The 24,471-nt window shown below is 42.3% G+C and overlaps 1 protein-coding gene and 1 long non-coding RNA gene across 4 annotated transcripts in view; one reads left to right on the top strand and one right to left on the bottom strand.

Moving 5' to 3' along the window:
• SYNJ2 (synaptojanin 2) overlaps positions 1 to 18,512 on the bottom strand; it is a 64,972-nt gene extending 46,460 nt beyond the window's left edge. For 2 of the 3 annotated variants that reach the window (XM_063151356.1, XM_063151357.1), the window contains exons 1-3: positions 18,392 to 18,512; positions 9,129 to 9,215; positions 650 to 920 (exon numbers count right to left, since the gene is read on the bottom strand). In XM_063151356.1, coding sequence (XP_063007426.1) covers positions 650 to 920; positions 9,129 to 9,215; positions 18,392 to 18,512 — 479 coding nt within the window. The remainder of the gene's footprint in view (positions 1 to 649; positions 921 to 9,128; positions 9,216 to 18,391) is intronic. The other variant, XM_063151358.1, reaches the window with a different exon arrangement.
• A 2,876-nt stretch (positions 18,513 to 21,388) lies between these two features.
• Positions 21,389 to 22,410, top strand: LOC134416716 (uncharacterized). Its single transcript, XR_010027344.1, has 2 exons — positions 21,389 to 21,455; positions 21,949 to 22,410. It is a non-coding gene; the product is annotated as an uncharacterized LOC134416716 (long non-coding RNA).
• Positions 22,411 to 24,471: the final 2,061 nt, after the last annotated feature.

Genomic DNA, 24,471 nt, shown 5'->3' with positions numbered 1-24,471 from the left:
CAAACAAACTGAATTACACCAACGAAGCATTGTGTTTTCTCTTTTCCCCTCAACCAATACTTACCACAATATGAGATAACTTTTCCTTGCTTTATAAGCACAAGAAAGTAAAAAGCACAGAGCAGTGTATCACAGCAGTTTTGTTTTATGTGACTTGTGTTTGCACTGAGCTGTAAACATATTAATATTGATGTTTTCAACATAAAAACTAGTGCACATTACTGAAACAATAAACTACAGACTTCAAACACCTACTTCTAAAAAATAACACATACTTCAGTGCAAACGATGGGATTTATGAACAGTTCAAGCGCAGGTTTCCATTAGATAACTTTAAAGAAAAGTATTTAAAAGGACTGCAGGGGAAACTATTCATGACATATAGAGAGATGTTTCTGTAGTATGAGCAATATATATCTTGTATTTCCCCCTTTAAAGCATAATATGTCATTTTATAATGGCACTTCACTATCAGATTAATTTTAATTAAACACAAGTTACCATGAATTCATTAAATCCACCTGCCCTGTAAAAGGACATGTCAATGAAATGAAAGGAGATGCACATGTTCACTTCCCTCTGAGAAAGTCTGAGCAATGAGATACAGGTGGGGACAACAGAAGACTCAGGTAGAACACGCAGTACTAACCAGAAGAACGAGTTACCAGATTCATAGCTGTTATCACCCTGCTTCTGAGCCCGCACAGTCAGGTCAAAGTTTGAGCCTGCATTAGGCCACGAGAAATAGAACATCCCAGAGTTCAGTATTTTCTTCAAGGCGGTAACGCGCTCGTCTTCCTTGGTTTCTTCCTGGAGAGGACAGAAATCTGTTGCAGTAATTTTGTAAACTTCAGCATCCAGGATTTTGCCCACCGACGTACAGCCTGTCACCAGGACCAGAAAGTGCAGCCGAGCGTTACCTAGAAAGTGACAGACAGTTACAAAGGGTTATTTCCAGGGGGACTCGGCTCCTCACCAGTCCTGTCACATGCAGTGCCGACAGGGCTCCAGCAGAGGCCAGCGTCTTTGCTTCACAAGAGAACAAACAGGAAAAACAGGCATGCAGGCCGCGTTCTTCACATTTCTGAATTCCTCTTAACTGCAGACAAGTGACTGCAATTGCACAATATTCCATAACACTTCTCCATCGACATCCTTTGTTGCACTAGAGTGTGTTTTCCCCACTGACTTTATGAAGAGCAAAGTGCTTACCATTGGAACAATACTCAAAAAGTCAATTTCATCACCCTACAGAACACAGAGCATTCAGATTCTTTTCTGGCTTCAGCTGAAGCTGGGCAAGTTCAGACATTTGTAAAATTTCAGTATTACCAATTCTTAAGATTTTGCTTTTTGTATCACTAAAGCATGTACATGATTCAACAACAACCTCAGCTATCACTAAAACAATTACAGCTGCCATAACTGTGAAATCACGAAGCAGCTGAACTTCAGGGCCCCAAGGCTAAAAGATAAATTTGGAGCTTGAGAACATCACTGTAATCAGATCTCTCATACACAGAACCATCTCCACCTCTGCTCATTCTCTCTGAAATGGTAATTAAGAAACAGTAAAACAATTTTTCTGGAAATGCTAGTTTTGCTACAAAGAAACTGCATGATTCACTTAAATTGGCCTGTAATGGAGACAATGTCATCCCAGTCACTCTAGCTAGTAAGATAAGGTGGAAATGAGCCAAGATTTATTAATTTAGCACAGCAGAACCAACAGTTGACCTGCTGAGAGCAAGTTAATTAGCAACGGGCACAGTGACAATCTGGGACAATATGGCTTCAGACCGCAAAAGGGAACACTTAGGATCACTTTTCAACCCTCCAGGGTGACCCACTGTCTGGAAATGCTCACCAGCTCTCACACAACAACTACTCTTTTTCTGATACACCAGTAGGGGAGTCCTTGCTTTCAGATAACAGGCTGGCTACAGAAGGTGGAGTTAGGGGTGGTTTTCAGCAGGGCCAGAATATTTGTGTAGGCACGTGGGACTGGAATGGCAGGACAAGGTGGGAGATTAGATCTTATTCATTCTGTTCTGCTGACTCCAGTTTTGTATAAAGGCCAGTGTAGGTGGTATTTACTAGAAAGCTCTGTTCATCACATTTCTTTCTGTAACAACGCTGTGCCGTGTTCTCCTTCTTGAGTGCTTTCAAGACGTGTATTTTCTGTGCTTGTGATATCACAGCAGAGGGCCAGAAATACTGACAGTTTATTCCTCCTTTGCACATGACTTTGTGCAAAGGAGGAGACACGTCAGTTATCATCACAAGAGTTCATAACTGACCAAATACTGCCCTGCAGCCTCCAGAAAGGGTTAGGAGGAGTTAGCAGTCTCTCAGGATAGCCAAAAGCTTCTGTGACTTAGCTGAAACCATGCAAAACTGATCAGTTCAAAGTAACCTTCACTCACAAGACTTTGGAAGCAATACACAGAAACACTATTAGCATGCCTTAATATCAGTCAGCTTGGTTAGTCACAAAAAACCAGTAGTGAAGGACTTGGAGAGCTGCCTGGCAGCAATGCTGAGACAAAGAGTACAAGTACTTTCATTGCCTTTGGTGACGTAAAGCTTTCCTAGACGGTTCAGAAGACATCAAATGAGAAAGTCAACATCAAATTAGCCAAAGAGAACAAAAGCTTAATAATATAGAGCTTGTTCCCTGTGGTTCTGTCCTGGTTGCAGGTGACTGCAACCAGTGGAAAATCACTGAATCTAAACAGAATAATCCTCTAATTCAAGAAGGAATTGAATAGGAATATTTGCCTTAGCTAGAAACTTGCTTTTTCTTAGCAGAGACTATAAACTCTTTTTACTTTTTACTGTCTCCTCCACTCAACCACTCACCCCCAAATGGGGTACTCATCCACATACTGCAAGGTCCAGCATCTCTACTCCCTTAAATCACTAGCTAAAAAGCTCTGAAAAAGTAATCATGCCTGAGAAGGTATTGCATTTTCCCTGAAGTGTAAGGAGATTTGTTTCCTAAAGCTGTGATACTTTTCTGCCACTGGGCAGCAGCTACACAGGAAAGAGTCAGGGTTGCTCAGCCTGGAGAAAAGAAGGCTCAGGGAAAACCTTATTACAGCCTTTCAATATTTGAAGGGGGGCCTTATAACAAAAGATGGAGAGAGACTTTTCACAAGGGCTTGTAGTGATAAGACAAGGGGCAACAGTTTTTCACTGAAAGAGGGGAAATTTAGATTGAATATAAGGAAGATATATCTCTTTTACAACGAGAGTAGTGAAACAGTGGAACAGGTTTTCCAGGGAAGTTGTGGGTGCCTCACCCCTGGGAAGTGTTCCAGACCAGGTTGGAAGGGGCTTTGAGTAACCTGGTCTGGAGGCAGTGTCCCCTGCCCATCACAGGGGCATTGGGATGGTCTATAAAGGTCTCCTCTGACTTGAGCCATTCTACAGTTCTATTCACACAGAATAATCTCTCTACAGTACTCCAAATTAGAGAACAACCACCAGGCACTTCTCATGATACCTTTGAACAAAGACAGGCTGGCAAAGGAGCTCACACTTACAGCCCAGAAACTGGAGAAAAAGGACGAAAAGAGAGATTTAAGGTATGTTAAAGCTAGCCTGCTTTGCTACTTGGTCCTCCCAGGCTGCTCTGTGAGTTGAAGTGGTCTTCAGAACAGCTCTAACTTCTCTTATTTGCTTAAATGACTCAGGATTTGCTGCAAAACAGACAATGCAGAAACCCAATAACATCATAGCCCCAGCTCAACACAAATCTCTCTGACTCTGTACCTTGCAAAAAAGTCCCAAGCCCCATCCTCTGATAGTACTTTCATTCCAGGTGGTATTTGGACAATGGTCCTGGGACCAGCTCTGGGCTATCACTGCACTGTTGCAGGAGGAAGATCCCTGCTTGATGCACATGTCCTCTTGGCACAGGGAACAAGCTAATCACAATATCCTATCCTCTGTGCCTGTGTCCTGCCCATTTTATTCACAGCACAGACATAGCCATTGGGTTCTGAATGGAGGCAATGCTTCTGTCAACCTTTCACCCTTTTAGAACCTCGCACAGCAGAATTAATGCTGCCAAAACACTGCTCCACTATGATCTTTTAGTCATGTTTCCATTAAGGTATAAGAAATTACTCACCACTAAGCTATAAGCTAGACACAGAGAAGGCTTTCCTTGTCTTCCCTTCTTTACCAGCAACATCTAGATGGGCCTACAGTTTTAAAATATAACATGAAAGTCCTTCAGATTTCAGTTGCCCTTTCAGGTCAGTTTCTCTTGCTACCAATCACCTCAGCTGTAGACTATTTACCATAGCCCACCTTGGAAAATAAAAATCTTTTTATTTCTCCTTTAACTTACACAAGTAGTTTAAAGTAAAATCCTCATTAATACTAGCCTTCTAAACTGTACACATAGAAGAAAGTAATTTAGGAATGTAAGAACTTCAGTTGAAGGTCACAACTGTAGAAATGTCCTTCCTGTCCTTGGGATGCAACATGGAATGTTTTAAAGAAATCTCTGAAATAATTTTAGAGCAAGAAGTGAAGTGTTCCTTTCTGGTCATGCTTTCTACAGCAACACATCTATGAAAAAGCAAGACCCACATATATTACTAAAGAAAAAAAAAATTCAAAGTTATGGCCAAACTTTGATTTCAGATAAAAGGGTACAAATGTTCATGCATTGTGACCAAGATCATTATTTTGCCCTATTACAGCTATCAATCACTACAACAATCTGCAAAGAAAACTTTTGAAGAAATGTAAGAAATGTTTTGCTCACAGTGATATGAGCTGAATGCCCTTTTATTAGGTTGCACAAGAGAGGCAGAGGATAAAGAATATTTAGCACAGAAACAAGACAATAATAATTTCCATCCGTTTTTTCAAATGTTCTTGTGAAACCAACTGCCTTTATCCAAGTTGAACAGGAAATGCAGTTCTGGTACGTCACACTGTACAATAATAAGCTGCAGTTTCTGTATTTAACCTGTCTACACAACTCAAGGCAATTGTTTCCCCTGCAGCTTAGGGGATGATTTCAATGTTGCCTATTTTGAGCTATAGTGAAAAGGAGTCCAATATTCAATTCTTATTTTGTCCTTCTTGACTGTAACTATTTCACTCAAGACTGCCTTTTCTTTCCAAAATAATTTTCTCCAATTTTTGCTCTTTCTCCATTCCATCACAGTCATGCACTCCCTCAGACTTTTCCATTTCCACTCCACACATACTCCATTCCATTTTGTAGACCACTAAAAACCAATTTTGCCTCTCATCTATCTTCAAAAATAGCAACAGAACACAGGAGAGAAGTACATTCTAACCATCTAGCTGAAAATCCCTGAGTATATCTACAACAGAATTATGAAAAGAGCCAAGACTTTCCAAACTATCATTTTAGTCTCAAAGATACTCCTCTTTCTCTTTCTTCTAAACACAACCACATTTTTAGGATATGTGCAAAAGGAACAGAAGACAGGTACTTAGTTGTCCTTTTCAAAATATCTTCCTTTCAACTATACACTGTATATGTACAAGAGTGAGAATATATACACAATCTCATGAATTCAGAATGCCTCCCCAAATACAGCAGCTGTATTAAACCAAACAACCTATGTGCTGATGGTGTTAAAATATCCCCTTATATATGCATCTCTTCCTGACATCACAGTATCTGAAAAAAACACTGTAAAGCCAGCTCTTTTAACACTTTGCTGAAGATGTATTTGTCACTGCTAGATCTTCTTGGGCAGCAAAATCTTGGCTGAGGTACAGCTCAGAGAGACTGTACAATTCATTCTGCTGCCATCCATCTCACAAAAGAAAGCAGAAGAACTTAGTGAGTCATGTTAACAGACATAAGTACATACAAGTGAATGTTATTACTGGTGGGAAACATTAACTTTGTGAGTCAGTTTCACATATTTCATCTACTTTCTTGTGAAAAGCATGATCTATTTTGGCAGGCATACAATGTGATTTATTTGGATTTCTAAGTAGCTATATTTACAGATTAATTAAAATGTTCAGAGACATCTTTCACGTCTTGGCAGAAAGTTTTCCCTTCTGCTCTACAAATATACTCTTAACATCTCAGTGGAATGTATTTTCACAAATACTCTCAGTTAATTTAATACTTATGGTCTGCATGTTTCCAGTAGTAAGAAAAAATGCTGATACTTCTGAACAAAGTCTATGCAATCACTGAAGCTCAGAGAAGAGCTAACCAATTATGCCTTTGTTAGCAGCTGCTAAAATACATTATACAAAAATGGAAAAAGCTACACTGCATTCCTGTGGTCGTTTGACTCACCCTGGCTGGATGCCAGGTGCCCACCAAAGCTGGTCTGTTACTCCCCTCCTCAGTTGGGCAGGGGAGAAAAATAAAATGAAAGGCTTATGGGTCAAGATACGGGCAGGGAGAGAACATTGAGCAGTTATGGGCAAAACAGACTTAACTTGGGGAAATTAGTTTTATTTATCACAAATCAAACCAGAGTAGGACAATGAGCAAAACACCTTCCTCCACATCTTCTTTTTCTTTTTTCCCAGGCTTAGATTTACTCCCAATTTTCTCTTCCCCAGTGGTACAGGGGGATGAGAAATAGGGACTGTGATCAGTTCATCACACATTGTCTCTGCCACTCCTTTCTCCTCATGGGGAGGACTCCTCACACTCTTCCCCTGCTCCAGCATGGAGACTCTCCCATGGAAGACAGTCCTACTTGAGCTTCTCCAGCATGACTCCATCCCATGGGTTGCAGTTCTTCACAAACTGCTCCAGAGTGGGTCCCTCACAGAAGGTGCAGACCTTCTGGAACAAACAGTCACAAATCTGGCCAGTAAACTTGCTCCAGGATGGGCTCCTCTCTGCATGGGTCCTTCCAGGACCCTGCTCCACAGTGTGCCTCCCAGAGGGTCACAGCCACCTTCAGGCATCCCCCTGCTCTGGCATGGGCTGCAGGTGGGTCTCTGCCCCATCATGGATCTCCATGGGCTGCAGGTGGGTCTCTGCTCCACCATGGATCTCCATGGGCAGCAGGTGGGTCTCTGCTCCACCATGGATCTCCATGGGCTGCAGGTGGGTCTCTGCTCCACCATGGACCCCATGGGCTGCAGGGGCACAGCTGCTTCCCCATGGTCTGCACCAGGGGCTGCAGGGGAATCTGAGCTCGGGCACCTGGAGCACCTCCTGCCCCTCCTTCCTCACTGGCCCTGGTGCCTGCAGAGCTCTTTCTCTCACATATTCTAACTCTGCCCTTCTCCAGCTTCAGCTGGGCAGTTTTCTTCCCTCTTCTTAAATCTGTTATGCCAGAGGCACTACCACTGTTGCTGATGGGTTCAGTCTTGACCAGCAGCACATCTGTCTTGGAGCCTGCTGGCATTGGCTCCATGGGACACGGGGGAAGCTTCTGGCAGCGTTTCAGAGAAGCCACACCTGTAGCCCTTCCTGCTACCAAAACCTTGCTACACAAACCCAGTACAATTACTTTGTAGTGTTAATCTTCTACATAAGCAACAGCTAAAGGGATGGAACTCACATGTAAGATGGAAAGTCTAAACCAGACTGTGACAAAAACTCGGGCTACGTCTTAGTGAGATAGCAGACGTGTATCTTTGCTTTTTGAAACGTTCAGAAGCAGAAAAGGTTTGCTTACCTTCACTTACCATTACAGCATGACCCTCTGACTTTTCACTGAATTTTAACAATCCCTTCCAAAGCAAGTCCTGTACCAGAACTTGTCATCTAATGCTAGAACAAGGCAGATGTACAGTGACAAAGCTCAGAAAGGAAAAACCCTCACACTTTCAGAGCACTGGAGTTAAGCATATGTTGTTTGAGAAGAAGTAAGGACATGAGAAACAGTAAGGCTGAGAATATTTCACAGCCCATTTGAAATCATTCACCTTTTAACATGAATATGAAAATTGGATATATTTGGTTCCCACCATATACAAAAACTACCCTTATATGTAGCTTGAAGAGATTGGATTAAATAGCTACATTCCTTTATTACTACAACAGGATTCATTAGACTTCTATGAAGAAAAACAGACCCATGTGCCAAGAAAAACTAATCACGAGTCCTCTGCTTTAAATTACATTAGCAAATTGATATAAATCTCCAGAGAAATGTCTCATTAACTCCACAAGAAACAAAACAAACAAAAAGTCCACATTCATTAAAAAAGACTAGAAGGACCTACAGTTTTAAATTATGACACAAAAATTCTTCAGATTGCAGTTGCCTCTTCAGGTCAATTTCAAGCCATAGTTTTCAGGCTGCAAAATGGCAAGCAGGGTATAAAACTACACAGTTATATCTACTGGCCTAAATACACCAGTGCTCACACCACTACTGCCTTTGGTAGACTCCTTGACCAAGCATCAAGTTACACGGAAAAGTCTTGTCATTTCTCCAAGTGAAAATTAGGGCTCATTGTACCAGCCTGGGAACAACGCGTACAGTGCTTTTTTATTTATGCATCTAAATCATCTGTGATTTTTAAGCACTGTGTAAGGCCCTATTATCTTCAAATCAATCACTGCAGTTCTCTTCTTGAAACATGTTATTTCCATTAACATTCCTGCAGGCAGTGTAATGACAAGTCCTTTGCTAAATCAAGATTCCCAAACTGTACCAAAATTTACATTGATGACAATAAACATTTCTCACTATACTAATTGAAGCCAGAGGCCTTCTTCTGCAAATCCTTATTCATATGAATGATTAAAGGCAATTAGGCATTACAGCAAGAACTGGCAATCTGCAGTACTGTACTCTCAGATGACCACGACAATCAGTGTCTAAACGTGATCCTTAAAGAAGAGAAGAATTAAGAAATCATAGCTTGCCTTGGACAAATGTGGTAGGGGAAGAAGAATGGCAATTATCTTCAGGCAGCTAAGAATGTCAGACAAAACAAATTAAGCAAAAATCCATCCATCATTCAGTAATATGGTTTTGGCCCAAAACAGAAAAAGAAACAAATATTTTCCAGACTGTACATGACAAAGTGCAACTAGCTTTCACAATTTAAGGAATTAGACAACTTTAGCCACTTGTTGTCATTTAGAATTGTCTGGGCATTTTATAATCTCAGGCATACAGATGGTGACTTACCACATTTAAGCTGAAGCTCTCCTAAGCAGCCGAAAGCATCCACGAGCTTTTCATACTGTCCTTTAATTGCATCCTTTTCTTCTGGAGCTAAGGAGCAAAGAGAAAGGCAGGAAACTTAGTTATCCAGTAAAATTTTCAGATTGCTTTTATTCCTATTGCATAGGAACCAATGCTACCTAAGTTGATTTTTCTCAGTCAACAAGACTACAGTGCAAAGGTAGGTTTAAAATGCTGTAAAACTATAGAGATTAAAACATGAAGGGACAGAAATGCCCATCTCCACACACCACCCTAGAAGAAAAAAGAGCGCTCACTTTATTTTCAAATCAACCTGGTTGTTAGTAACAATTTTATTCTATGGTACAGATGCCACAGATAAGTCAGAATAAATAAAGAAATACATGAGCACATGTAAAATTTACACTGCTCTAAAATAAGAGCAAGAATAAATCAGTCTTGCCATAAGCTAAAATATGATGACAGTATATTGATATGTCTTGATGTACAACAAGAGAGAGTTTATACTTCCAGACTCTCAGTCTAATTCCAGACAGAACTGGATTTTTTTATGCAAGATAACATGATTTGATGTAGACACAACACCAGATGTTGATTTCAAGAGGAATTACACATATTTTAGTGAAATAAGAATTAGTTAATTAAATAAATAAAGGGTCAGATGCTCATGTTATATTTGTGCATTTCTGCAACAAGCAAATTCAATGGGCACATACTGAACATTTAGACATTAAGCCAGACCACAGATCAAACTTGCCACTGGCTACTTTAACATAAAACCAGCATACTTCCTGAATGAGTAAGTCTTCATTTTGTATATATTTCCCAATCAGGAGCAAGGTTAATCTCCCAAATGAGGAAAATAGACCAGTAACCCTCAAATGTCCTTTTACTTCTTGAACTACAGATAAACAGCAACATAATACTTTCAGAGATTTGCTAATAATATGCAATCTTATGCTCCTAATTAACTTCAGCAGTTAAAACCTGAAACCTCCGGGTATAAAAAGGACAAACTGAACAGCTTGCAATGGATGATAGAAGAGCAAAGAAAGAGACTTCTCTTTATAAATCTCAAGAGGCAAAGAGCTCAGTGAGAAACACAGAAAACAAATAAATATCCCATATATTGCTGACACTTTGAAGTGAAATGAAGGACAATTCCTCTTGCAAAATTCCTTAGCAGAGGCAACCCCCAAGAGTAATTAAAACATGTTTATCTCAATTTTTGCATTTGTGACAAATAAAGAAGACTTGTTTAACTCTTTCTTAATTTTGTTTTTACTACCATAGTTTCACAATTTACTTACTCTGCTTTCTTAGAACACTGAGTAAATTGGAGAAACTAGCAAAATGTTGATACCACACACACCAGTGAAGCAAAGCATAAGCAGCAGACAGAGGATAAAGTGATTTTTATTGCATAACATAAACCTCTGGACAATAATGGTTTAAATACTCAGTAATGGCACATTTTAAGGGCTGAGACTCAGCAAGCTCAGTTCTCAGGCACTTAAAAAATCTCAATTTCACAAAACCAGTTTAGATAGACTATAACAACATTTCCATCTTTGAAAAAAAAAACCTCCCTGTCAAGGCTTTCTCATGTATTAAAAAAAGCAGGTTTAAAAAGGTGATGTTTCACTTTCCATAGCATCTTTAATAAGTATAAAAGAGCAGCAACAATATACTGACAATTTTTTCTTAAATTTTTTCTTAAACCCTCCTTTAAAAGCTGTCTACACTAAAATAATTGTGCTACTTTAAAATAAAAAGGGAAAACCAAAACCAAAATTCTTGCTCCAAACATTCCAGCTTTAGGAAGAAATCTAAAACAAGGGAAACACCAAGAGATTCAGATCTGAGACAGATGTGGGAGCTCATAAAGCTGCAGGCCAGGCACAACCTGAAAGCATTTCAAAAGTCACTTTAAAAGCATGGCAATGCTCTTCAAAACAGAATTACAAGCTGGAAAGTTGGCTGTTAAAGTGTCTGGTAAGAGCACAATCCAAAAGAATGGAATTTATTGCAGTGCAGAATTAGGCAACACATAGCTCATTTCACTGCTGGCCAGAAGTACCTGCCACTGGCATGTATGGAAGCCACTGGAGTTTCCCAGGTCAAGCCAGTGGCACCACACACCCATCAGCTGCTGGCACAGGACTGCTCTAAACACGCAGCCAAAGAGCTGAGTTTTGGCAGTCCTGGTACAGGAACGCTGCTGCTCCAGGCAGGACACTTGTCAGAGCCTGTGCCTGCACAGCAGCACCAGCAGAGCTGCCTGCAAGGAAGGAGCAGGAAAGGAAGACACTCAACAGACACAGCCATGCCTGTGGGTCATGCAGAGAGAAGCCAGAATGTCTTAGTGCCTATGGACCACATCTGGGGGCATGGTGTGTGTAAATTCCCTTTGTTAAAGATACCAATGGAATTTAAAGCATCCTGTCTTGTTAAACTCCTTGGTGCTGCACAAAGCACGTTATTGAAGAGGGCTTGAGCCAGGTTCATATCCTGTTATTAAAAAGAAGTATTTATAAATCTCAAAATCTCAAATAACTGTCATCAAAACCTAAAAGATCTCCTAGGGCATTTGAGGAATGCTAGGACATGAGTGAGAATCAGAAAGACTGTGGCTACACAGAGAAAAACTTGTATGCTACTTGTGTCACTGAAAACTGACGTAAGAGTTAAAGGGAAATAATTCTATGAAACACTGTAACCCTTGTAAAACAAGAGACACGCAATAATTCAATGAAACCAAGCTGCAATATAATAAATTAAAAGTGACGTTTTCCATGCATAAAATATTTCAGAGCCAAAAAACCCCACACCATGAAAAGACACACAACTACATTATACCATATGGCCTGACCAAGTGTGACTTCTTGCTTGTAAAAGCTGCAATTTCAATTTACCAGCTAGAAGGAACTGGCCAAACAAACATATGCAGTTTCCTTCATTCAATCCCTCCCTAGGGCTGAACCGCCAGACTTCAGCAAGAATCAGCACAACTCTCAAGCATATGGACCCCAGAAAGGTCAGTGACTGGAGTAAGAGGGTAGAGAAAGGTACCAAAATTCCAAGTCCAACACTAAGGACAGACACAGTAATACCTGCAACTTCAAGATAAAAATGAAGGAAAAGTTCTTGGAAAAAAAAAAAAAAAAGAGTCTGAGACTGGGTTAGGAATTCTGTTTCTCCCTTGTGATTTCTCAGCCCAATTCTGGAAATAGTCACCTGCTTGTCTGTAGGGTACTGCTATAAAAATGTAATATCAAGCATATTTCTAAGTACTTTAAGAAACATAGAATTGGTGTCATGGGATGGCTTTATTTGTGTAATTTAGCATTTGGGAGAAAGAGGTGTGAACTTTCCCCAGAAACAGGGAAAAACTATAATCAAACAGAAGTTTCATACCAAAACTCCCATCTATACATTACAATAAGCACCTTACCTAGAAATAAATCCAATATCTGCTGTTATGCGAGTTTAGATGATTACCTCCAAAGTGTGTTTTCAGTCATCTGCAGACACATTTAAACTATTTTGTTGTATTTTCAATATCTTTCACCTCTAAAATCTTCCTGTTCACATTCTATCCAAGCTACACAGGCATTATGAAAGTCAGACTGTATTCAGAAACACCATACAGGCCAAGCAGCGCAGAGTTGGGAAGAAGTCTGTGGTCAGAGCTACAGTTAAGAGAATCCAAATAGTTAAAACATTAAGCAATGTATTTACTAATTTTCTAGTAAGATACATTTCTGATTGAAAAGACCATGAACAAAATAGAAAATTGGCATTTTGGAAAGACCAGTTCCCTGGCTTTCTGTATTAGATTGAGAACAATCTGCTCCTAGTGAGAGATAATGTTTGCATACTTGGATGTGCATATATGAATATATTAATTCACAATCAAAGAATAATGGATTAATGAAACCACCACGTTTCTACTGGCCAGCTTCAAGCTGCTGCAGGCAGTCACGAAAATAAAAGGGAAGTCCCTAAGTGATTTCTCTGAAGCTTGGCCATTATCTTTATGTGGTTTCTGCCATAGATGACTCATATTTGCATAGAAACTTGCAGCAGTCACTACAGACATAACCACTACAAAGAATTCATCCATCACAACCACTGCTTGTCTCCTAGCATAGAAAACAAGCCTTGTAATCAACACCCAACACTTACACGAACACATCTTCCCTCCTCTCTGCACCCAGTTTGCATTTTGACAATAGTGAAAGAATTGCAACACACACTTTTTCCTATCATCTAAAGCAGTGATGTTCAGCCTGAGAAACCATGGCTTGCAAGTGCCCAGTGCCAGCATAACCAAGGAAGACAGGACTTGGGCTCTGGAGACTGCTTCCACAAATGGAAAAGTTCGAACACTACTAAACTACAGAAAACTTCACAGAAGTTTGTGCTAGCTGTATGAATATTCAGGTGTAGGAGTAGCAATGAGCCAAGGTGGAGGGCTCACTGTATTGGATAGAGTGCTTAGAAATGCAGTCACAGTACTTACACAAGTATTGGTGCTTGATTTCCACACCCCACTCAGTGGCACAGTTGTTCACATAACCACAAAACCAAAGCTAATTGTAAACAGTGAATGTACATAGAGCACAGAAACAGCTTTCTGTACAGAAGAAGGAAAAGATAAAGCACAGGTAAATAACTGCTACTTCCTGGTGTTGCAAGGCTTTACCCTGATTTCACTCCGCTGCATCAGAGAACCACACACCTGCAAGTGAAGCAGCAGAGGAGGCACAGAGCTCCTCCTCAGAGTGTACACACACCTTAACTCTATGTAAGTTTGTCTCTAGTAAAGGCTAACTTCCCAGATCTGTGAGTAAAAGTCAGGAAAAACCTCAGACATATTTGAAAAAACACACACTGTATCAGCTTTGAACTTCTGTACTTTCCAGGCACCATGGTCATTTAGGATTTAACATAACAGGTGATGTAACATCCTTTGTAAAACAGCTGCAGAATCAAAGAGCTTGCAAAAAAAAAAAAATCTCTGCAGCCTTTGGCTCTGCCCTTGAGAAAACATATTATTATGCTGAAATTCAATAGCAGAGCACTCCTGTTGACAGCTTTTCACTGAAACTACCTGCCATAATAAAGTTAAATCACCATATTTTCAGCACTATAGCCTTAGTTTAGTTTAGCAATTGCCTTGACAGCAGTCCAGAACTACCTTGTGCAGTTCACTTCATCTGCAAACCACTGAAACTGTAACGTGTTTGAACGAGGAATAGCTTCTCTAACTATATTCCCTGTTGTATTAAGGAGAAATTTCTAAATCAATGACAATTTTTCTTTATCCTTCATGACTCTAGGTTTCTTCTGCAGAATATATTGATCTTCTAGTTCAGAGAATTCCTGAAAGAATTGTTTCAGGCTGTCACCCATCCTTCTGGAGATGACTGAAGCTTTAGGATTGTCAGCAGACGGGGGGGGGAAAGCCTCCAGCAAAATGTGTCATTCAATTCAGAACAGTGAATTTTACCCTCCACCCTACAGTGACATCATGAGAGAAGGAAAACAAACTCCTATCCTCAAAAATACTATTCAATTTACAGCAGAACAGAAAACTCTTCTGTTGATATCACATCACTATGTAGATTAAGGGGTTTAGGGATATGCAGCTAGGTTTCCTGCAGTGATTTTTGATTTCTTGATTTTTCCAAAAGTTTTTAGTTTAGGTTTCCAAGTTCTCACTTTATAAATTGCTGACATTCAGGCAATTAAAGATCTTTACAATACTTTCCCACTACTGGAAAGGATGCAAAGGATATCAAGGATATCAAGGATGCAAATATTTTTCAGGTATTAAATCTGTGATGCAGTAAGGAAATTATGAAACATAATCAATTTGTGACTAAAATAGTCATCATTATCTTTATAAGATATCAAGAGAGGAAAAAGTATTAAGTCATCCATCCACAAGACAGCATCAAATTGTTAGCTTACACATTTGAAAGTGTTTATTTTAATGAGGAGTTTGCCAGCAGTCTATAGCCTGTATTGATTCTGCACAAGTGTGTGTTTTTTCAGATTTCTTTTTTTGCAACACCACTTCTAGGACAATCCTCATTCCCTTCAGCCACTGGAACTAGGTTAAATTCAACATTTAAATTTCTTCCAGAACAAAATTATTATAGAAGCAATTAAACTTTACACAAGTGCAGATGTCATGCCTGTTCAAGGGCAGAGATACTTGGTACCCATGGGGAAAAAAAAAAAAAAAAAGCAATGACTAAAATTTCTTCTCAAGCCTTCACTGTCCATCTATGATTATTCCTCTCTACAGTTCTGTTTACATGAGGGTGCAACTGCAAAACTACATAAACTGTTGTACAACTTAAGTGTTCCAGGTATACCAATCTGCTTTTATTTATTGTAGAGGTTTGCATAAGGCACAGTTGCATAACTCCTTCTCACCACAGGTATGCAATTTTTAAAGAACTTTATTTTAGAAACAGAAAACTAGACAGAGAGGCCAAAACTAACACAACCCTAGGACTAGTATGTCTGAAACCACACATATACAAAGTTTATGTTAACCTCCCACTGCCAAGTTCTATGGTTAGCAACAACCTAAAGGCAAGTCAAACAAAACAGAATTAATGTTGTTTCTGTTACCACCCTGCTGTGAAGCTTCCTCTTCATAATTCTTCTAAATTCACCAGCACAATACCTACTACTGGTTTTCCCTCCTTTTCTGGTCCTCTGCTGCATAAACAGAAGTTATCTAAACAGGCTCCACTGGACAAACTAGCTCTTCCCACAATACAGGAACCAACCCAGGAAGGAATAGAGGAATTAAATGAAATAAAATGACAAAGTTATTACCATGGAGTGGGCTGAATGCCAACACAGACATGATTGCAGTTATCTCAAGACATGACACTTGACTTCCAAAAGGCAAGGCAAACAGGCCCTTTACCCTATACAAATCACTACTTCAGAATTCCTCTAACACATTTTAAGAGAGACTGTATAAATTCTGTAATCATAGAATCACAAAATCATTCAGATTAGAAAACATGTCCAAGATCATTGAGCTCAACCATTAAACTAGTACCACTGTGTTCATCATCTAAACCATGATTCCCAGCTTCCACATCCACACACATTTGGATCACTTCCAGGCATAGCAGTTGCCTCATAGCCTGTTTCTGTGTACTTGACCATCCTTTCCATGAAGAATTTTCTCCTAATATCCAATCTAAACCTGCCCTGGTGCAAGTTGAGGCTACGTCCTCTTGTCCTTTCACTTTTTAGCAGGGAGAAGAGGCCAACCCTCACCTGACTACACCCTTCTTTCAGGCAGTTGTAAAGAGTGATAAGGTCTCCCCTGAACCTCCTTTTCTCCAGGCTGAGCAACCCCAGCTCCCTCAGCTGCTCCTCACAGGGCTTGTGCCACAGATCCTTCACTGGCTCCATTGTCCTTCTCTGGACACAATCCTGTTTAGAGATAGACCAGGATGCCACTGGCCTCTTTGTTCACCTGGGCACACTGCTGGATCATGTTCAGATGGATGCTGAGCAGCACCACCAGGTCCTTTTCATCTGGGCAACTTTCCAGCCACTAAATCATTTCAGGCATAGCAATTCAAATGGATAGCAACACTGGGAGAGAAAAAAACTACTCTATGCTGATGATTCCTTTAATTAGTGAGATTTCAAGTCATTCCAACCACTGGTCCTACAGGTGGCTCAGGGCTGGCTAGGTGAATACTGGACTCTCCCTTTTATTCACACACATTGGTGTTAGGAAGTGGAGCTGCTTTAGATTTTTATCAGAATAACAAAATACAGACCAAACCCCATTAGTATTCAGTTTTAATGTCAACAGGTTTTTTTTTTCAGGGAAAGTGAGTAAAGTTCTGCTCATTACTAACTGACTTTGCACTGCCAGTTCACTGAAATCTGACACAAAATCCCCCTCTAGAAAAATGTAACACATTTATGTCCACTATTACCAAAGAATTTTGCAAGAAACGGAAGCCCCAAAATATTGCACAACATGAAACTCTAATAAAATATAATAAGCAAAACAAACAAAAATCCCTACAGTGTGGCAATAAGATCTTTTCCATACCTGGTCAAAATTTTCCCACTATCAGAACCATTCTTGAGAAAATCAGCTGCCCCTTGATGACTTTTCTGGCTTTCATCATTTTATTCTGCATGTCCTGCCAGTGTACATTGTGGAAGATTCAGCTCAGTGGACCCAGATCCTGAGGTGACATTGTGACTGACATTGTGCAAATCACAATGTCCACACAGATCTTACTACAAACTACAGTTTGAGCTGCTTGAACACAGACTCCTACAATGCTGTGGACAGTAGCATGATTGCAGGCACAGGTATTATGCAGAAAACAATTTAAAAACACAGCACAAGCATGTGTTCTCCTACACTGCTTTTTGCCCCTTGAATTCTCAGTCACCTCATTTTTCTTTGTCTGCCTCAACATTAGCGACATCAGCATTGCATTAATTCAGGTCCAACAAGTACCAAAAGCACAAAGTGAGACAACCCTGAGAACATTTACGAGACTCCTCCAGAAAAGCCAGACACTCAAGTGACCAAATAGCGTTCAAACCACAGGGGCAACACAGCAAGAAGCTAGGAGTTTTTTATGGGAGACAAATCTCAAGTCAGTCATCCCAAAACACCTCTGTTGCGAGCTGGCTATCTTCAGTGGTGGTTAGCGCCTGATGTAGCTGAGTAGAAACTTCCTCAAGAGGCTGCGGACCTGATTTCATTACCTGGGCCCTCCTCCGCAGCCAAGGCTGTAGGGGATAATTCTTGTACACTAAAGGTGCCCCGTGCCGAGACCCCACCGCAGCCGGGTGGCCTCTCCTGCTCCTTCTACCCCGGCTGCTGGTGAGGAGGCTAGAGATGCCCAGAGCAGCGATGGAACGCGGATCGGGAGATGCTGGGCAAGCCTCCATGCACGGCACGTACCGGGGCTCACCCAAATGCGCCAGCAAGCCTGGAGGGCCGTGCTGGAGGCCTGGGTGTAAGTGAGGCGAGACGCTCCCCGCAGCCAGCATCCCACTGGAGGTGGCTCCGCTCCCCTTCCTCTCTCCGTGCCATAGGAGGAAAGTGCCCCAATGCTCCTGGACATCGCCTGCTGCCGTCGCACCCCACTGTCCCCTCACAGGCAGAGGTGGGCACGTACGGACACCCACGGGTCCCCAGGGCCGCCCCCGCAGGCACTTACTGAGCGCCGCCACGGTGCCGGCCTCCAGCAACAGGCAGTCCTGGCGGCTGCGCGCCTCCAGCAGGGCGCTCGGCCCCGGCTCCTGCTTCCAGAGCAGCCGCAGCCCTTTGCTCAGAGCCATGGGAGCCGCCGGCCGCGGGCAGGAGGGCGCAGGGGTCCCGCCGGAGACGGTGGCGCAGGAGCCGCACGGCGCGGCGCTGGGGGGCCACCGGCAGCCCCGCGGGAGCCTCCCCGGGAACTCGTCGCCGGTCCTGGCCGCTTGTCCCGGGGAGGCGGGCCAGGAGGGCGGCCGTGCCCCGCTGCCGCTCGCCGGTCGCCGGTCGCCTCAGCAGGCCCCCGAGTGTCTCCGCGGCCGGGGCGCCCAGCGCAGGGCGAAGGAAGCGGAGCGGCCCCGCGGGCGGACCCGCCGCTGCGGCCGCCTCCTCGGGGAGCCCCGGCTGCGGCCGGCGGGGCGGGAGCGACCTTCCCCTTTGCTCTCCGCCTCTCTCTTCCCACCCACGGTAAACTTTCCAGAGTTAACTTTGTCCCTCTAGCTCCGCGGCTCCTCCTCCTCCGGCACAGGTAGGAGCCGCCGGCGGGGCGCTACCTCCCGCCCTGCCCGCGGGTGAGGGGAGGAGCGGCGGCCGCGCTGTGGGCCCGGCGGGGCGCTGCGGGGCCCGGCCCGGCTCTTCCCAGCCCAGCTGTGCCCGGCCCTACTCGCCCCGGCCCCGCCGTGCCGCTCCCCACCCCCGCGGGTGGCGAAGGTCGCCGTCGAGCCGCCGGGAGCGCGGCCGGCCCAGCAGCGCCTTGAGGCGCCGGAGCTGTTCCGCCGCTGCCCCGCTCCTTCCCGCTTCCTGCGGGAGCGGCCGCCCGGGATCCCGGCGCGCTCCCCGCCGGCACGGAGCTCCCCTCGGGGCTGCTCTCCCACTGCGCGCTGTACCGCGGTGCAAAGAGCTTCGGGCAAAGGCACGGCGCACTTGTTCTGGTGTTGCAGGGTTCTCATCACAGTTCCCTAGTGAGTCTGTGCAGGGTGAGTGCTGGTTTTTTTCCGGGGTTCAGCGAGAAGGAGTGCATTGAGGAGGTACGCCAGTGTGTTCGGATGAGAGAAAAACTGGCTGTAATCTCTAGCAGAACATGTAGTCCTATTCATACACGAGTAAACCACGCAGAATTCTGTTGGTTTTTGTGTTTTTTTTTTTTTTTTTTTGTTTGGTGTTTTTTTTTTTTTTTTAACATCACAAATTATAACTTGAGTTAAGGTGTAGAGAAAACTGCAAACTTTTATTGTTGTCTCACATTTATGTTGAGAACGTCGGTCATGGCTGTGCGCTGCCAGATGGAATGTCACAGTCCCGGCCTACTTCGAACGTGATGGAAAAAAACTGAAAAGCAGATACTGCCTTTCTGTCACACACATCTGGTTTATTTATTTTATAACCAGCAGTAATTCCAAAAGGAGATTGATTTTATCTTTGTTTATGGTGCCTCCTTAACAAAGCATTCTGAAAGGGTCTGGTATGGAAAATGAGATTGGTGTTTTATGGGGCTTCCCCCCCTGCCCTGATCCTAAACTTTGATTATAGTATGTAGGGTGAGATGAAAAGTACTGGGTAAAGCAAAAGAAATTACCCAGAAACTGTAGAAATTAAGTGACCAGGATGAAAAAAGCAAGACAGCACACAGCTCAAAGTTTGGGAGTTTTAGAGGATGTAAGAACATCATAGATTAACCATGCTCAATTTTAAACAGGAAAGAGATTCCTTTCTAACAGCTACCCAATATGAATGGCAGACCAAAAATCAGTTTATGTCTTTGACATCTTTCACTCTTTCCCTAGAGAAAAGTGCTCATTTGAGATGAAATACTTAAAGTATCGCTTAATCTGTGCTGCCCAAGAGAGTTGTGTCACATTACTTTAAAAAGTTGCCCTGGATCATACACTTACGTGTTTAAAAATAGCAGAAAAAAAACCCCACTTTTTTTGTTGTTGTTGTTTGTCTGTGTGTTTGTGTGTGTCTTTGCCTTTAAGAAATTATTCTTTACAGTCCCCTTTAAACTCCATCACGAGAACAAACTCTCACTGGGAGGACACAGGTATGTCCCTCTCTTGCCTGTGTTTTAACTCCTTAGTAATTTTTGTTGTTAGTTCTTCTCACTGTGTCCAAGAACACACAAGTTAGGATTGTTAATAAAAAGGTTACTGTCAGATCTGTTGGGTAAAATACTGAAGAAAGGATTGGTGCACCCGGGATAGTATTTTTTAGCACCTCAAATCATTATGAGGGGATAAGGATGTGAGAGAAAAACTCAGATGAAGGTGGCAGACTGGGAACCTTTAGCAGTGTGTATGACAAAACACTGCTTCATAGGTGGCTCTCTGACTGAGTCTGTTCTAAGCTCTTACAAACAGGTCTCTTCAGTGTGTTCCATTGCAGTACATCCACTCAAAAAGCAGTCAGTCAGTTCATTAGGCTTTGTGTCAGAAACACAAGCCTGAGAAAGCAACAATCAGAAAATGGTGACGAGTAGCAGTAAATAGACCCATTCCTTTTACAAACCTCCTTCACAAAGACTGACATCTAAATTTAGGGCTTGTATGGGAACCTTCCTCAATATATTGGGGATGTGTTCTTTTTGATAAGATCATTTCATCTAACCAGACTGTGTTTCAATGCATGGAAGTCCATTTTTAAGGGAAAGTGTTGAGATTGACAGATCATCTTTTAGTGGACATTTGGAGTTGAGCTGTCTTGCTCTGGACCTTATGTATGTGAGTATCATGGAAGCATTAATTCCTGTAGTCATTTGAGGAGTCCCCCAGGCCACACACTCTCATTACCTCCTCAACAATTTTTCATTTCATCCTCCTTTCTCTTTGGAGTTTTCCTTCCTTTTAATCTCCTGCCTTGACAATTTCATCATGCTAGCTGCTCTGCCCCTCTTCACCCATCTTTTGTTCTTCATCACTCTTTCTACCTTTGAGCAGTCACAGATATTTTGCATTGCTTTCTGAATGTTCCTACAGCTGAAAAGTGGGAGGTGATCTGCTGCTGCCCCTGCAGCCTTCAGCTGGGAGAAGCAACAGGTCAGTGGGCTCTCTCTGCTGTTTGGCATGCATAGGATAGTGGGACTGTTTTGGGGGATGGAATATGTCTTGTCTGCAGCTCTGTCCCTTTACTTACCTTTTCTCTTTCCAACTCCTTTTTCAGCTCCTGTCTTCATAGGGGCAGGGAGGTCCTTCTACCTCTGTATCAGAAGGGGAGGGATCCTTAAGGTCTGATGATGTTTGCTGACTGTGGAACTATGTGAAATGCAGTGCAAACAAAATTGCAGCAGTGGTATGTTAGGGGCAACCTCTATAGAAGGAAGACACAGGCTTCAGCTACTAAATCAAGTTCGGTTCCTGTTAACTCCTGTGGCATAAATTGTGTTGATGACAATGTCCACACTGTGTTTGTGCATATTTTCAAGCATTCAGCTGCTACCTCAGTGGTTACCTCAGTGTAATGTCTGAACACTTTTATCTTTTTCAAAGTCACTCCATTTGGTTTGAATTTCTAATCCCTTCTCCTCCCCAGCCCCTTGTTTACCTTGGAAGCATTGCTATGCATCAGAATGTCTCCTGCTCCCAGGTCCTTCTGGTGATGGGTGTTTCCAGGGTCTGGATAACTGCCTCCCTGAAAAAGAGTCCTGCATGCCACCTTAGCAGGTGGCATTGTTTGTTTGTCTGAAGACCATCTGAAGAGGAACAACAGGGATGTTGCAAGACAGAGTTTAGAAGAACTGGACAGTGCAAGGAGTATTTGGCTTAGCTGTCTGCTCTCTGTCTGGAATAGCTGTGTGAACCCCATATCCTGGACTTTGGGGTATAGGATGGGTGTCCCTGTAGTATTTCTTGTCTGTCTTTACGTACTGTTGAGTGAACTTTGCAGTCTGGAGCTCTACAAAAAGCTTTGGTGATACACTGTAGAAGCAAACAAAAGATACTTTTCTTTGTCTAATATTATGCTACTGAAATAGCTTTTTCAGTGACTTTTGAAGCTCTGAGATTAAATATATGACGGCATTTCCTCTGGATTTTTGGCCACTTGCACATAGCCTCAGTGGTCACAAATTCCTCAGGAAATGTGTGTGTTTGCGAGGTCATTGAAAACAGTTTGGGTTTTGCCTTTTATGACAAACTTTTGACTTTAGCAAGTAAAGAAAAAATAGGGGAAATATCTTAGCATGTTTTTTCCTGCACATGGCATTCAAAACAAGTAACTGCTGCTAATATGCAAAAACTTCCACTATGTTTCCACTTTTTCTAGCTAACATTAGAATGAATTTTATTTACAGCTGAATTTGACACAGAGAACCATTTATAACTTCTAGGCTAAAGTGCTCAAAATGGTGCTCTGAAAGTAACTGTGGGGTTTTAATGTCAACTCTTAACACTGTTGGTGAAATTGAGAGAAGAGCTTTCTATTCTAGTTGGTTACACTTCTCTTGGCCTAGTAAAGAACTTTGTGTTCAAAAGACATCTGGTACTTTGTTACAGAGACAATCCAATACAGTTTGAGCTAGGTCACTGTTACTTACCAACATCCACTGCATTTCCTCAAAAATAACTGAAGAGCATGAGAAACATGAGGGGAAAATTACTATGTTTTGTTTAGATTTTGACAAAGAACGTTTGACCTTGCCATGAGTATAAGAGGAGAGATGCAGGGACATTTTCTTTGCTTCAGTTAGTGACAATATTTTCAAATTTCTGCTCCTGTTTACAACCTTTCCTGACACGCTCCCCTTATTCCTTGCCATTGGGGTCTGTGATCCCTACAACAGGAAAAGAAACTTCTAATGCTAATTAGTCTGTATTGTATTACTCTTTAATCAATTATTTGGAAGGGGAAGGTGGGTGGGTAGGCTCAGACCTGAGCTTCTGGTTCAGCAGGAGCTAAACATATGTCTGACTTTAAGTATATCAGTAGCCTAAATCTTGCAGCTCCTTGCTTGGGTGAATAAACTTCCTTCTCAAGTGAATAAACAGTGCAGGTCTGGCTGCTCAAGGAGGTTGGACTGGAAGCAAACTAGCTTTAGGCTCAGACTGAGTCAGGGTCTGTCTGGCTGCAGGCTGTAGCTCCAGATTGGCAGAAGATTGGGCTGTGAATTCAAGCTCTTGAAGGTGTAGCAGAAGTGGTTGAGACACGCTCTGGTGGAGTGCTAACAGTTTTAGAAATGCTGCTAATGAAGAACTATTGCTGGGAGGTCAGTGGAATTTCTCACCTCCTCTTCCACCTATACTTTAACTCTGTGTGATAAGTGAAAGAGGGCTCTCTGGAGAGGCAGATCCACTGCATTCGCAGGCCTTTTCTTATTAGGAGACTATTTTCAGTAACAGCAGCTGGTTTAAAGCTTAACATTCTTCATCCCAAAACTATGTGCAGAAGAGCAGCAATAGTCAGATGACGTTTATTTGGGCAGAAATAGCGACTAGACTACCAGATAAAATTTTTATTCTTTCTTCCAGACTGACATGCTTATGATTAGTTGTAGGTATCCTTTTCTTATGTTCAAAGGACTAGGAAGCCACAGAGTTTTCCACTGCTTCTTGCCTCATTTTCTGGAACTCCTGATAGGAAAAACAAAATGCTTAATAAAATAGAAAATTTTAATTTACTGGGCTGCTTAATATCTGCACAGGAAGAGCTGCAGCAAGTATGCTGGAAGTTTTTCCTCAGTGAGCACATACCTCTTCATCAAAAATTGTGCACACCTCTCTTGCTTATCAACAGTGAAAGCAGCGGTTACTGGTTACCCCATACCAAGGGATATAGATTTGATGAGGCAAAAGAAAAATGCCTTCCTTTTGTCCATGAATCAGCTTTGAAGAAAACTCCAGGAAGAGGCAATCCCACATTGCCAGTCATGGCATTTCAGCAGTACATAGTGGCCATCATTGTCACAGGTGGTGTGACACTGGACTGCTGGAAGAGACTGCCTGCAACAAAGGGATTCCTATCTTCATTCTTAAATAAGAATTTCACTATTCTGTTGGTGTTCCATATCTGTATGAAGGAAAAGCAGAGTTTTCATGGCTGTTCAGAATCCTTTAAGTT

Source organism: Melospiza melodia, chromosome 3 (assembly GCF_035770615.1).
Source record: "Melospiza melodia melodia isolate bMelMel2 chromosome 3, bMelMel2.pri, whole genome shotgun sequence".
Taxonomy (NCBI): Eukaryota; Metazoa; Chordata; class Aves; order Passeriformes; family Passerellidae; genus Melospiza; species Melospiza melodia.
This window is presented reverse-complemented; position numbering and strand designations above follow the sequence as displayed.